General features: G+C 42.2%; 1 protein-coding gene across 6 annotated transcripts in view; it reads left to right on the forward strand.

The window, feature by feature from the left end:
• SCUBE3 (signal peptide, CUB domain and EGF like domain containing 3) overlaps positions 1 to 13,096 on the forward strand; it is a 146,073-nt gene that overhangs the window by 33,189 nt on the left and 99,788 nt on the right. For 5 of the 6 annotated variants that reach the window (XM_077334458.1, XM_077334457.1, XM_077334461.1 and 2 more), the window contains exons 2-3: positions 5,693 to 5,815; positions 7,741 to 7,866. In XM_077334458.1, the coding sequence (XP_077190573.1) occupies positions 5,693 to 5,815; positions 7,741 to 7,866 (249 nt within the window). The remainder of the gene's footprint in view (positions 1 to 5,692; positions 5,816 to 7,740; positions 7,867 to 13,096) is intronic. The other variant, XM_077334462.1, reaches the window with a different exon arrangement.

Here is a 13,096-nt window from a genome sequence, read left to right on the forward strand (position 1 = left end):
ACAAAGGCTGGTAATATGAATGTAAAAATAATGAGATTTACAAAGTGTCCCTATTTTTTGCATTACAGAATTACCATTATCTAACCCAGTATGGTGTTTGTGATATTTTTGTTTTGTCTAATACGAATCTAATCTGCATGAGTACCTATTTTGTATGAAAAGGGAGAACTTTTGTGAAACAGCCAAGGGAGTGAACAAAGAAATGCATCTTATTGGCAATACCTTTGTGCTCAGAACCTGTACATGCACTCTTTCAAGCTGCCAACAAGACTTTTTCTTCTCTAACTTGGGGGTACACAGACAATACACTCGACAGCAGTGAGCATGGAAGGGTCAACAACCCCTGCCTCAGACTGTGACAATTGCAACTATTTATCCAGCCCCCTACTACTTTGTGTACTGCATCAGCAGCACTTGATAGTAATATATACAGAGCAGGGGGCAGGGGAGCTTGCAGAAATGCTGGCAGCATTTCACTCTGATTTCACTGTGCTGTGAAGCTGTTGTAAGGGACCCTGCAAATGTGGGACACAGGGAGCTCAACCACAGCCCTGGGTGATTAACAGTTGCCTCACTCTGAGCATGACAGCAGTTCCAGAAGAAAGTGCAGAAGGAGTTGCAAGTTTAGGTATGTACTGGCTCAACAGCTACGCTGTTTCCCTTGCCTTGCATGGGGGGGGGGGGTCTTAATATTCCCACTTTGCGAGGAATAGCAAGGGTGCACGTGCAGAGTATATGAGCTCATTTGCTGCTTGCTGCTTCTGCAGAATGTGGTAATAACTATTTTTGCTTCTGTTTGTACTCTTGGCAGTCAGCCCTCCAACAGTGGTAGAGGTCAGGATGCAGCCCATTCACAGTGTGTTTCCAACCATCTGCTGAATCTCTGACATGACCAACAGCTGCAGTGACCAGTGTCTTGGGCTGCCAGTGCTCTTCTTCGACCCTGCCCACTGGACCGCTACAGACTGTTTAACAGACTATTGTTCATCCAGCACAGTTGTCCTTCTAATGGGCATTTAATGATATGGACAGCTCTTCCTTTGTTTCTGGAGTCTGTAAGTGCAGCTTGTAAAGGCACAAGAGTGTTGGCCACCCCAATTGTCTGCTTGCTGTCCAGATGCCTGAAGCTGTTCAATAAATGTGTGTATTGTTTCATAGCTGTGTCTCTGTTTAATTGGGGTTAGTAATAGGGATTAGCTCCCATGCCCTGCTGCTGACACACGTCAGGTGACTTCAGCATGAGACTTACACTGGGAAAGGGCTGAAGGGGTTGTTTGACACTTGCATAGATATACTTTTGCAAGGAGAAGAGGGAAATTCTTCAGATGGTGGCATATATTCCCCACCCACCCCAGATCACTGCTGGCATCTAATAAGTCATGCAGACTTAATGACCAGGAGGACTGGAAAGGAGGGTTAGATAAAATGAAGGTGTTGCTGGGATGGATGAGGACAGGTGATGGTGACAAGCTCCCTAGGTGCAACAGAGTGGGAAATTATTAACCAAAATTACTGGTCTGTGGGTCAGTCAGTCAGCAAAGATCCTCCAACCTCAGTGGTTGTGTCTGATGGTGCAAAACCTAAGATATACCCAGACCCCTTCTAGGGCTCACTGTTCAGTGCATGCATGCTCTTCCCCAATGAACTAGTGGGTATTTGACTGGGGAAACCTTTCTGAATGTTGATTATCACTGGCCCTTGGGAAGTGCGCCTGGCCTTTTTGGTCCTGGCCCTAACCTGCAATGAGCTCCTGGAAGAGCTATGGTCTTGTCAGAGCTTTCACAGTTCCACAGGGCCTATAAAGTGGAGCTCTTCCACCAGGCATTTGGTTAAGGCTGGGTGCCAGAATATCATTCGGGTCCCAACTCCACACACCCCGCCTTGGGGCGTGAGGTGTATTAGGGGGTGGTTATCAAGCTGTAGAGCAGAGAGGGTTGGGGTTCATTTGTTACTGATATTTTAAGCTCTGTAAGCCGCTGGCCGGGAGGAGCAGTAAGCAGTAAACAAATGCAAATATATACATGTAGAATTTACTTTAAATACCTTCCTTCATGAGGCCTTCCATCTTATAGCACAGAATATTTTGTTCTTGCAGAACAGTGTTGTGACGTTTTTGTAGTATTTGTTGATTACATATTCCATAATAAGCTTTGTTAATGTAACTTTTGGGGTCTCAGTGTTATGGTCTTCAGATAACAGAATACTTAAATATAATCCCAAATCCTGAATGTATTTCTTGGATACGTATCCAAGGATACATATACTGGCATTTTGCAGTTAATTTTGATATTCACAGTCCATTTGGTCTATTAGGTTGTGTAAGTGGTTATTAGTCCCTAAATTATGAGCTTGTTTTCTACTGTTACTTTTTGTTGCATTTCTGATACTCGCCTCTGAAGTGGCTTTCCATTTTATTTCAAATTGTTTCCATTTTATTCCAAATTATTTTCCAGTCCTTATAGGGTACCTTCTGATATCCTAAAGCAGTGGTTCTCAACCTTCCTAATGCTGCAACCCTTTAATACAGTTCTTCATGTTCTGGTGACCCCCAACCATAAAATTATGCAAGTGTTCTTTCACAGAAATTAAACTGAAACTGACCAATGGCATGAAGATCCATTGCTCATGATTGTATATAAATTGTTTTTTCCCCCGGAGTTTCTCAGTTCAGTTCTGTCTCACCATGCCGACCTTGCTCTTTTCCGCTGCTCCAGACAGATGAACACTCTATCTCGATCTACCCCGCAGGCCTGTTGTATGTATGGCACCCCCCCCCCACACACACACACACTTCTCAGCCAAGCTGCTTGTTTTGGCATGACCCCGGTGAAGGGATTGTTTGACCCCCAAAGGGTTCCCGACCCCCAGGTTGAGAACCACTGTCCTAAAGGATATATTCTGATGTAGTATTCTTAGTAAATTTTGTCATAGCAATATATTTTTTCTGCCTTTACCTGTAGTCACACAGTAGGATTGGAGGTAGGTTTTGGGACAGGTAGAAGTGTTAGTTGACCCTAAATAATTCATTTTCAACTGTAAGAATGTAATGATAGCTTTAAAAAGGATTAGTCAAATCCACGAAGGATATGTCTAGCAATGGCTATTAGCTGTGTTAGATAAATTAAAATTCTGTCTCCACAGGTAGAAGTGCCTTTGATTAGTAGTTGTTGGGGGACAAACAACAATGGAAGTCTGCTGCTCTCTTGCCCTGCTTATGGATTTCCTAAGGGCAGCTGATTGGCTATCCTGGAAACTGGATGCTGGACTGGGTAGTCTCTTGGCCTTATCCATTAGAGCTTTTCTTGCATTCTGTGTAACAATGCTCATTCTTGTGGGTGTTTCAGTCAGATGAGTTTGACCTTTTGGTCATCACATTAAATAACATTCAGTTCATGATCCCAATTAATGTTTATTCAAAGATCTTACATACCACTTAAACTAGCATGACAGTGAATATTCACCATTCTTTCTGAATTATAGGCCCATGAAGTGTCATCCAAGATTAACTTTTTCAAGTTTCTGGGTCTTCAGTTTCATATGGCAGCTCCTTTTCATTCTGAGACAGATGCTGTTTTGCTGTTTTCTGCCATTCTGAGTTGACTACAGTATTAAGAGCTTTGAATCCCATAATCTGTATTTTGTCATGAAAAACATGCATCCATCAGTGGTAACATCATGCATTAAAATGGGGATAAATGCATACTGAAACAGGCTAGATTATAGGCATCTTGTTAAAATTTGGAGTCTTGTCGACAGTATTCCATTAAGGTCAGTTTGCTAGTGCTCTTATAGTACTCTGAGCATTGTTGAAGAAGGGCAGTGGCATTCCTGACTCTTCCATGGCAGCAAGTAATCAACTGTGAGGCAGAAAAAGTGTAACAGGCAAAGCTGATATGCCTTTCTGATACCACCTTTCTCTTGTTTTGAAAAACTCAAATGGGGAGAGGAAGAAAAGAGTGATAAATTGTTACATTGGACAACAACAGGTGTCCTGTCAGATTCAGGCAGAGGGTGTGAGACCCTCTGTGCAACTGTCTCAAAAATATAATGTAAACACATGGCTGAAAAGAACCTGAAGCAAATATGCCAGACTCAGGTGTTCCTTTCTTCTGTACTAGTTTGCCTTTTGATCTTGGTACTGATGAAATTTTAACATCAGGAGAGAAACCTCACAAATACCAATAAAAATCTGTCATTTCCTGCTTTGTATGTTTCCCCTCCATCATCAAACAGTGAATTGCTCAGACTGAAGTACTCTATACTTGCAATGCGTTTGTTACAACTTCAGAGTTACCTTGTTGCAACCTTCCCCCCAGAAAATCACACACAGAAGAACTTAAGGGCAGCAGTTTTATGCATAACCAGGCCAAGGGTATGTGTCTGCACTGGTTTGAGCAGCTTGTACGACTCATAAATGTGGCTTTTGTGGTGAAGACTTCTTCTTCCATTCCTTTCTACAATTGTGGCAACAAAAAGTCTATTATGCCTCAACTGAAAAGCCCAAAATATATGTTATCAGGCACTCTATGAGTTGTACAGTTAATTGCTGTGAATAGGGTGTTTGGAAGAATGTGTGGTGTTCCTGACTAGTAGAGACCTGTTGCTTTTCTCATTTAGTTGCTTCACTTCTGGCACTTAATTTCTGAATTGATGTGCCATTGGCATTTGTTGATTTAGATTCACAAGTCTTGGTATTCAATTTTTCAGTGATGTGTGAGGGTGTAATAGTCTTAGGAACGAAAATTAATCACCTTCCTTTCACAAATGTATGCAAAATGTGTTCAGCCTGACCTTAATGGAAGCCAGAGAAAAATCACTTAGTTATTTTTGCATTGTACTCACCAACCTGGAGACCAACTTAGAATTGTTTGCCCTTACACAAATACTGGCTGATCTCCTGTGATACAAATGGGATGCTGCCCAAGGTTTTCACACAGCCATTTGTGTTTGCAGACAGTGGCTCCAGGCACATAAAGACTTGGCAGTTCAGATGCAGAAATTGGCTTTCAGCACATGTTAGCAAGCATTGAAAAAAAATACTAGCAGGCATCTGCTAAAAGTCCACTATGGCACTGAAGACAGTTGACATAGTGGGAAGTCTTGTTTTCTTTTAATTTTGTCACATGCTCAAATGATTATATGCAGATGTCTTCAGAGAGCTGTCTCCACAATTGAGGAAGGAACATGGCTACCAAATAGTACACTAGACCATTTTACTTAGTATCCAGGGCAGGACTTCTCAGACACTATCAGTCTGATAGCGGGTCTGGTAGCATGGGAGAAAGTGACAGGTATGCCTTATGCCAGTATCCCCTTTTAGCTTAGCTAAGTCTGTGGTGATCCCCTACCATACCGGCAACACCACTGGGGCTCAACTTGCTCCTATTATGTCTTGCCAAGTACAAACCCTGTCTGTTTCTCTGCCGTGTTTTGTTTGGCTGTACACCAATGTCATCACAGGCAGACTGCATTTTTTCCAACTCTTGAACCCAAAAGGTTTCCCTACTTTTGTCTTAGAAACTGACCCATTGTTCCTAGATGTCACCTTTTGAGAGCAAGACCTTTGATGGGGTACTAGCTATGTCTGCTATGAGGAGTTCAGTTTCCAGGCTCACCAGAGTAAATATTGGGTGATGTATTAAGCATCAGGAGTGCAGAGTTTTATGATGTTGCTTCCCCCCTTCCATTGCAGATGTTGACGAATGTGTTGATGGAACTGACAACTGCCACATTGATGCCATCTGCCAGAACACTCCCAAATCATACAAGTGCATCTGCAAATCTGGCTATACCGGGGATGGGAAACACTGCAAAGGTAGGGAGAATAGGTTAATCCACAGAAACAAATATAGGAGAAAATCCAGCTATGTCTACGTATATGCATTTATGTTGTCAAATATATTGTGTGGTGGTCTGGCTACAACACCTCTACCTCCATACACACACATAAAACCGTTTAAGTGGGAAATTTAAAACAGGGAAATGGCATAGGGCAAAAAGTTCAACACCTATAATCCCTGTACTGCTTTCCAAAACAAATTACAATCCACCTATATCCCTGGCTATATCTAGTAAAAGTTTGGCAGATGGTAGTATACAGATAATTGGGGCAGATAGGATGGTATCCTGTAATTACATGTATGTGGTTCCAGTGGAGGGGTGTGAAGTGAAGGTTATTCACCTGGCTTGCTAGGACCCTAAGAAGGCACAACATAGGAGTGAATGCTGTGGCAGAGCCTCATGGGGAGAACAGTTGGCAGAGGCAGGCACTTGGCTACTGATGCTGTGTGACTGCCCTTGCTGGCTGTGAGACCCAGGGAAGTGATTTTTGACTGCTAGGCTCTGGCAGCCTCAGAAAGGGCAAGGCAATGAAAAAGGTGAGAAGGAAGATAGATGGGTAAGGAGGGCTAAGAGTTGGAAAGAGGAAAGGTATAAGAAGAATAATATCAGAAGATGGTAGTTGAAGATAGCATGGAGAAGGCAAGGGAGGAGAGTGAAGTAGAACCGAGGAAGGAGAAAATGAGGTAAAATAGGGAGATGAGATTAAATATGAGGAAAACTATCTCAGCAGAATTCTACCTTAATGTGGTTGGGACAGAGGCCATCCTTGCCACAGTGGAGCCTAGTGTACAGATGTCAAATTTTGAAGCCATCTAAAAAAAAAATGGTTTCTCCATATTTTTAACAGAATTTTTTAAATTGAAATTTATGCAATATTTTCTCATCAGACCTGAATTTATTTAAGTATATAAAGAAGGATAAATGCCTTCGTTTTCTACAGACCAAATTGTGAAAATACTCAACATTTGAGAAAGAGAGAGAACTCTGCATTATCCAATGCAGTCTTAGCACATGCCATCTTATAGGAAGGGGAAAAATAAAAGTTGAAAATAGAGAACAGCCTTTGTAGTGACAAAAAAGTGTGTATTTGGAGAAAAAAATAATTCCATACAGTCACAGTAGGACTAACTCAGAAACTAGCATTACTTACTTAAAAACCTTCATACTTTGTAGTTTGAGCAAGTAATACCTTGTCTTACAAAGCATTCCAGTCATTCCAAAAGAGACATTTCATAGAACTTTTTAAAAGCCCCCTTTTTTAATTGAGAAAAGCACTCAACTTTGGGGAGAAGGGTTCTTCCTGAATTTTCCGGTTTTGTTCAGACTTTCACATCTCTAGCTAGGTGGTGTGAACTGTGAGTCATTTGTATCTTTAAACGGTAAGACAAATAATAAAACTGTTTGTTTGTCTAAACAGCCAGGCATCTTCCTTGAGCAACCTTGAGCTTCCTTGAGACAGGCATCTTTCTTGAGGAAGGGTTTTTCTAATGGCATCCTCCTTCAATCACATCATGGTTCCACCAACTAGTCTTCATTAAGTTACTTTATTGCCTCAGTATTAAACTCTAACATACGTTTCTGATACTATGTTGAGTAATAACAGTGATGCATCTGTCATCCATTTCATGCAAAAAACACTTGCAAAATTGTAATGATTTTTTAAAAAGGTAATTAGTACAGTATATGAATATTATGAATGGCATTTTTAGACTGAATACTGGAGGCATGCAGGGAATGAATGAATGAAACTGGTTTATAGAATATGTGGCTGTTAAGACCATCACTGGTGTAATACGTTTGCAAGGTGTAACTAAGCCACTTTGATGAACTATGCAGTTGGTAATTTTTGATTCTGGGGTTTTCTTGTGTCATCATTGGTCTTCTATGTTCTTTGTGCAGATGTTGATGAATGTGAAAGAGATGACAATGCTGGCTGTGTCCATGAATGTGTTAATATCCCAGGGAATTATCGATGCACCTGCTATGATGGCTTCCGCTTGGCAAATGATGGGCATAACTGCCTTGGTGAGTTATATTGCTCTGGTTTTGGGGAAAAAGCAAACATTTTGTGATGAATAACATATTGCCAATTCTGACACAGTCTGAACAGTAACTCTGAGAGAGGTGACTATTTGTAGTCTAGGGCCTGAAGGTGAATTCTTCCTACAGAGTCAGTGACTCCAGTAGACTGAAGAAAGATGAGTAATCATCTGGTCAGTCCTTTCACTGTCAAATGTGAACTGCATTAATAAAGTCAGAAAGTAGACAATGGGCTTGTATATATGGAAAGGGTCTGCTTGGGCATCTAATTTTAGAACTATGTATCCATTGCTTTTCCTCCTTGTCCTTATGCTTTGTCTTGTTATTGTTCAGAGAAGAAATGAAAAGTACTTTGGGTGCTTTTCTGTTTCTTATGTCTCTTGGTATGACATTGTACAAACAACCCAGCTGCAAAGTTTTGCCAGAGTGTTTATTGAATCTCTGCCCCATGGAGAAATGCAGTCTCCACCCTTTCTTAGTAGTGAGAAGTGGTGCTGCTGGCCTCATTTGATAAACAATATATGGATCAGGAAGTGTGTGGTTGGTAAACAGACACTCATTTCTCCATTCTTTCATTCTGGTAGAAAAAATGACGGGTGTTGAAAAAGAGATGCTAATATTGATGTTGCATTTTGGGGACCAGCACTGAGACAGCAGATTGCAAGACAATGACAACAAACAGGCATAAAAAGGTTGTAGGAAATACTTTGGGAGCCCCATAAGGCAGGGGTAGTTAACCTGTGGTCTTCCAGATGTTCACAGACTACAATTCCCATGTGCCCCTGCCAGCGCTGGCAGGGGCACATGGGAATTGTAGTCTGTGAACATCTGGAGGATCACAGGTTGACTACCCCTGCCATAGGGATTACCTTTGCCCTGAAATAGTCAGTCATTTAGTACAGTCCTATTTAAAACTCTGCTAAAGATCTTCCTTTAAAGAAAAGGAAATAGTTGGCATCTAGTGCACTGCCACCAGGGGAAATTACTTCATTGCCATCTGAAGGCTTCTGTTCATATGCTCCTTTTCCTAAAAAGGCGAGCAGAGCTCAACATATTCCTGAGGACATTCACAGGCAATATTCCTAGAAACCGTGCCTATCAGCAACAAGTCCTCACAAGTTCCTGGATTCTGCCAGCTGGCAAATGGATTGCTTGCCTGCCTGCTAGGAAAGTTCACTGAATCGCTTGCACGGAGATGAACAAAACTATTTCACTTGCAGCCACAAATGATGCGAAAGGCTGTCATTATGGGAAGTTAAATGAGGTTGATTTAGTTGTCCTTTTTTGATTACTGTACTTCTAGGGGCTGTGCACCATTTAAGGCTTCAATTGACTAAAAACTGAAATATACCATAAAGTGGTAGGGAGTTGGATGCAAAAGAAGTTGACATTTTCCTGATTTTTGTTAAGTAGCTCTTTACTGATTTAATTAATTAATTATCGGATTTTTAGGCCACCCATTCCAATGCCAGTCTCATGGAAGCTAACATTATTAAAATTATATACAGACTGTTCTAAAATTATATAAAACCAGTTACAAGTTTCGTAAAGTTCCTAAAAAGGTGAAACAAGCCACTCCATCATGAAACTCCCCATGAAACTAGGGTCAAATAGATCAAATTTAAATTATATCTCCCAGATTCAGATGGTGAGGGTAAGGTGCAGGCAGGGGACCATTTATTGATGTCACCAAGTGTTGGTTTTGGCCTCAATTGTACAGCTGGTGGAAGAATGCCATTTTTCAAGCCCTGCAGAAATTTGAGAGCTCTGAAAGGGACAGCTCATTCCACCAGGCTAGTGGTGACCTTCTGTCCCTGACCATGAAAGAAGGAGTCCAGCCACTGCAAGGCTGACCTCCATAACCCTGTGTTGGCAAGGCAGTGAGCTAAAAGCTCATGGTCTACTCTGTCAAACTCTGCTGTGAGGTCTAATAATGTAGGCAGTGCTGACCAGCCTCGATCCAGCTGTCTGTCAAGATGACAAAAGTCACTTCCACCCCATGGCTGGGTCAGAAACCAAACTGGAATGGGTCCAGCACCAACATGAAATCACAAAAAAGCCATGAGCCTTACAACCAAATCACCAGGACTTATAACTATAGAAAGATTAATTGGAAATGAATTGGAAAGGAAAGCAAGAATTCTGCACATGCCTCCTCTTAAGCTGCATACAGAAAATGGGATTAAAATAGTTTTCTGTAACTCCATTAATTACTCTGTAACTGAAACCTTTGCGTAGAACTGGGAGCAGGTTTTTCTAATGGAAGGCAAACTACTTCTTCCAGCCTGCTTCTTGTTCTTCTGATTCACTTATCTCGCTCTTACTCTAGCACTGAGATGTTCCCACTGTGTTTTGGACAGGCTTTTGGCTTTTAACACTTTTTTTTTTGTTCATGTGCTTGGTATGTTTATCCAATTAAATGGAGAGTTAACATGCTACAATGGTAAAGAGTAGAGGACTGCAATCTGGAGAACCAGGTTCAATTCCTGACTCCTCCATATGAAGCATGCTGGGTGACCTTGGGTCATAGAATCATAGAGTTGGAAGGGACCTCCAGGGTCAGCTAGTCCAATCCCCTGCACAATGTAGGAACTCACAACTACATGCCCACCCACAGTGACCTCAATTTCATGCCCAAGTGATCTCCCCCACCAAAAATCTCCAGAATACAGCCTGGCCTGGAGAAAATTCATCTACCCTCCCACAGTGGTAATCAGTAATTTCCTGGGTATGCAAGGAAGGGCCACAAGAGACAAACACTGTCACATCCATTCCTGCCTGCCCACTCACAATCTGCCTAAGTTCATAAAATCAGCATTTATTTGAGATGACTATCTAGCCACTATTAATTTTAACCCACTGGTTCTGTTCTGCCCCTCTGGGGCAACAGAAAACAACTTTGCTCCATCTTCTATATCAGGGGTAGTCAACCTGTGGTCCTCCAGATGTTCATGGACTACAGTTCTCATGGGAATTGTAGTCCATGAACATCTGGAGGACCACAGGTTGACTACCTTTGTTCTATATGACAGCCCTTTGAGTATTTGAAGAGAGTTATCATATCACCTTTTAGACATCTTCTCTCCAAGCTAAACAGTCCAAGCTCCCTCAACCTTTTTTTGTACGACTTGGTCTCCAAACCCCTCAGAACTCTCTCAGCTCCAGCTACCTTGTAAGGTGACTGTTGTGGGGAGAGGTAGGGAGGGTGATTGAAAGCTGCTTTGAGACTGCAGAGATAAGTGAGGTATGAAAACCCAGTCTTAATGGGAGACACTGTGACTCTGATGCTTGGTATCTACCTGGTATTCAGAAGTTCCATGTTCAGTCCACAGAATTCTGAGCAACATGCAAAGTCTAGGGAGGAGGGAGGGATGATATGGCTTTCTGACTGCCCCAAATACAGTCAACAGTTTGCACACCTCACCTGTGCAGAAGATAGCTGTTCAGAATCACTGGAAGTTTGTCTAGTTGTCCAAAAAGGTCTAAATGAGAATACCTGCAGTTACCTTTTTTCCTGAGATGAGTAGATCCTGGAACGGTGTCTCTCTTCCCTAACTGTCTACATTGTGCAGGTGTATTAAAGCAGTGGTCCTCAACCTTTTTATCACCGGGGACCGGTCAACGCTTGACAATTTTACTGAGGTCCTGGGGGGGGGGGGTAGTCTTGCCGAGGGATGTCGCCACCGCCTGAGCCCCTGCTCCGCTTGCTTTCCCGCTGGCGCCCCTGACTTCCCCCCTCCCGCTGGGCGGCGCTGCCAGCAGCAGCTGTGTAATGCCACGCTGAGGGGGAGCCCCAGCCATGGCGGCCACTGGAGAGCACCAAAGGTGAGCTGGCGGCAGAGTGGCAGGGCAGCCCCCAAGGCAGCAGCCGGGGAGGACGAGGAGGAGCCGCGGCCCAGTACCGACTGATCCATGGACCGGTCCCCGGACCGGGGGTTGGGGACCACTGTATTAGAGTGCCCCTCTTCTTTCTCAGCTTCTGTTTTCTGTTGTGCCATTTGGATCAGTTTTGTAAAATCTTGCTGTTTGCAGTAATATATGAAACTGAATATTGGGAAAAGACTGTGATATAATTTTTCTGTGTGTGGATTTAATTTTTGTGTGTGTGGACATACAAATTTAGTAAAAACTGCAGCAACAGCTGGAATTCTTCAGTGTTATTTAAACATTGACATTTCATCAGTGAAATGCTGCCTCTCCCACCCTCATGGCCCCAGGGTCTCACTGCTGAAAGACTGTGATCTCCAGGTTACATATTTCAAACACATTTTTAGGGAAAATTGCTGACAGAGAAGGCAGCTAGTCCTGGATTCTTACACTTATGCTGCATATCTGTGATCACAAAGCTACTGATAGATGATGGTTGTGCTTAAGACTTTAATAACTTTCTCCAGTAGAAGGGAGAAGGAAACCCTTTATCTCTCCTGGGAGCTGCAAATATTAGACAGGGCAATAGGATACTCCACACACAGTTATCTTGCCAGCTGGCGAATAGTAGAACAATCTGCTGTGATCAGTGGGTGACTACAGACAAGTTCTTTCAGAATTACCGTAAGTGTATTTTAGTCTTGTTAGGATGTCTTCAAAAAGGCTGTAAACTACATTGGTGCAAAGAAGGCCAAGAAAGTTGTGTCAGGGAATTTTTTTCTATCACATCGATGCACCTGTTCATTCTTCAAGAATAGCAAGGGCTGTACTATGAGAATTTATAACACATGTTATTGTGTTCAAATGTTATAAGCCCACAACTGTTGATATATTCCCTATACTGTTCTGTTCAAATATTATTCAAATGTTATAAGTCCAAAGCTGTTATTGTGTTCTCTGTGTTATACCAGCATCACAGGGAACTGTGAGCTATAAATGGTCATTGTAAACTACCCTGTGCCACAAGTGTGGTATAGAAATGTAACAACTAAAATGAATTTTGTTGGGAAACCTTGCTCTATCCATCCTACAGCCCTGATCTGTCCCCTTCAGATTTCATTTTGTTCCCTAAACTCAAAAAACATTTTAAAGGACAGACATTTGAGTCTGTCAAGGATGCCAAAACTCCAGTTTCAATGTGGTTTAAATAGAAGACTGCAGTATCTTTTGGGGAAGGATTATTTATTATTTACATTTATAGACTTCCCATATTGAACTGGTCATCTTGGGGTGGCTTCCATGGAAAACCTTGAGTGACATGATATTACTTCTCCCCCCCCCCATAAGT

Source organism: Paroedura picta, chromosome 4 (genome assembly GCF_049243985.1).
Source record: "Paroedura picta isolate Pp20150507F chromosome 4, Ppicta_v3.0, whole genome shotgun sequence".
NCBI classification, from domain to species: Eukaryota; Metazoa; Chordata; class Lepidosauria; order Squamata; family Gekkonidae; genus Paroedura; species Paroedura picta.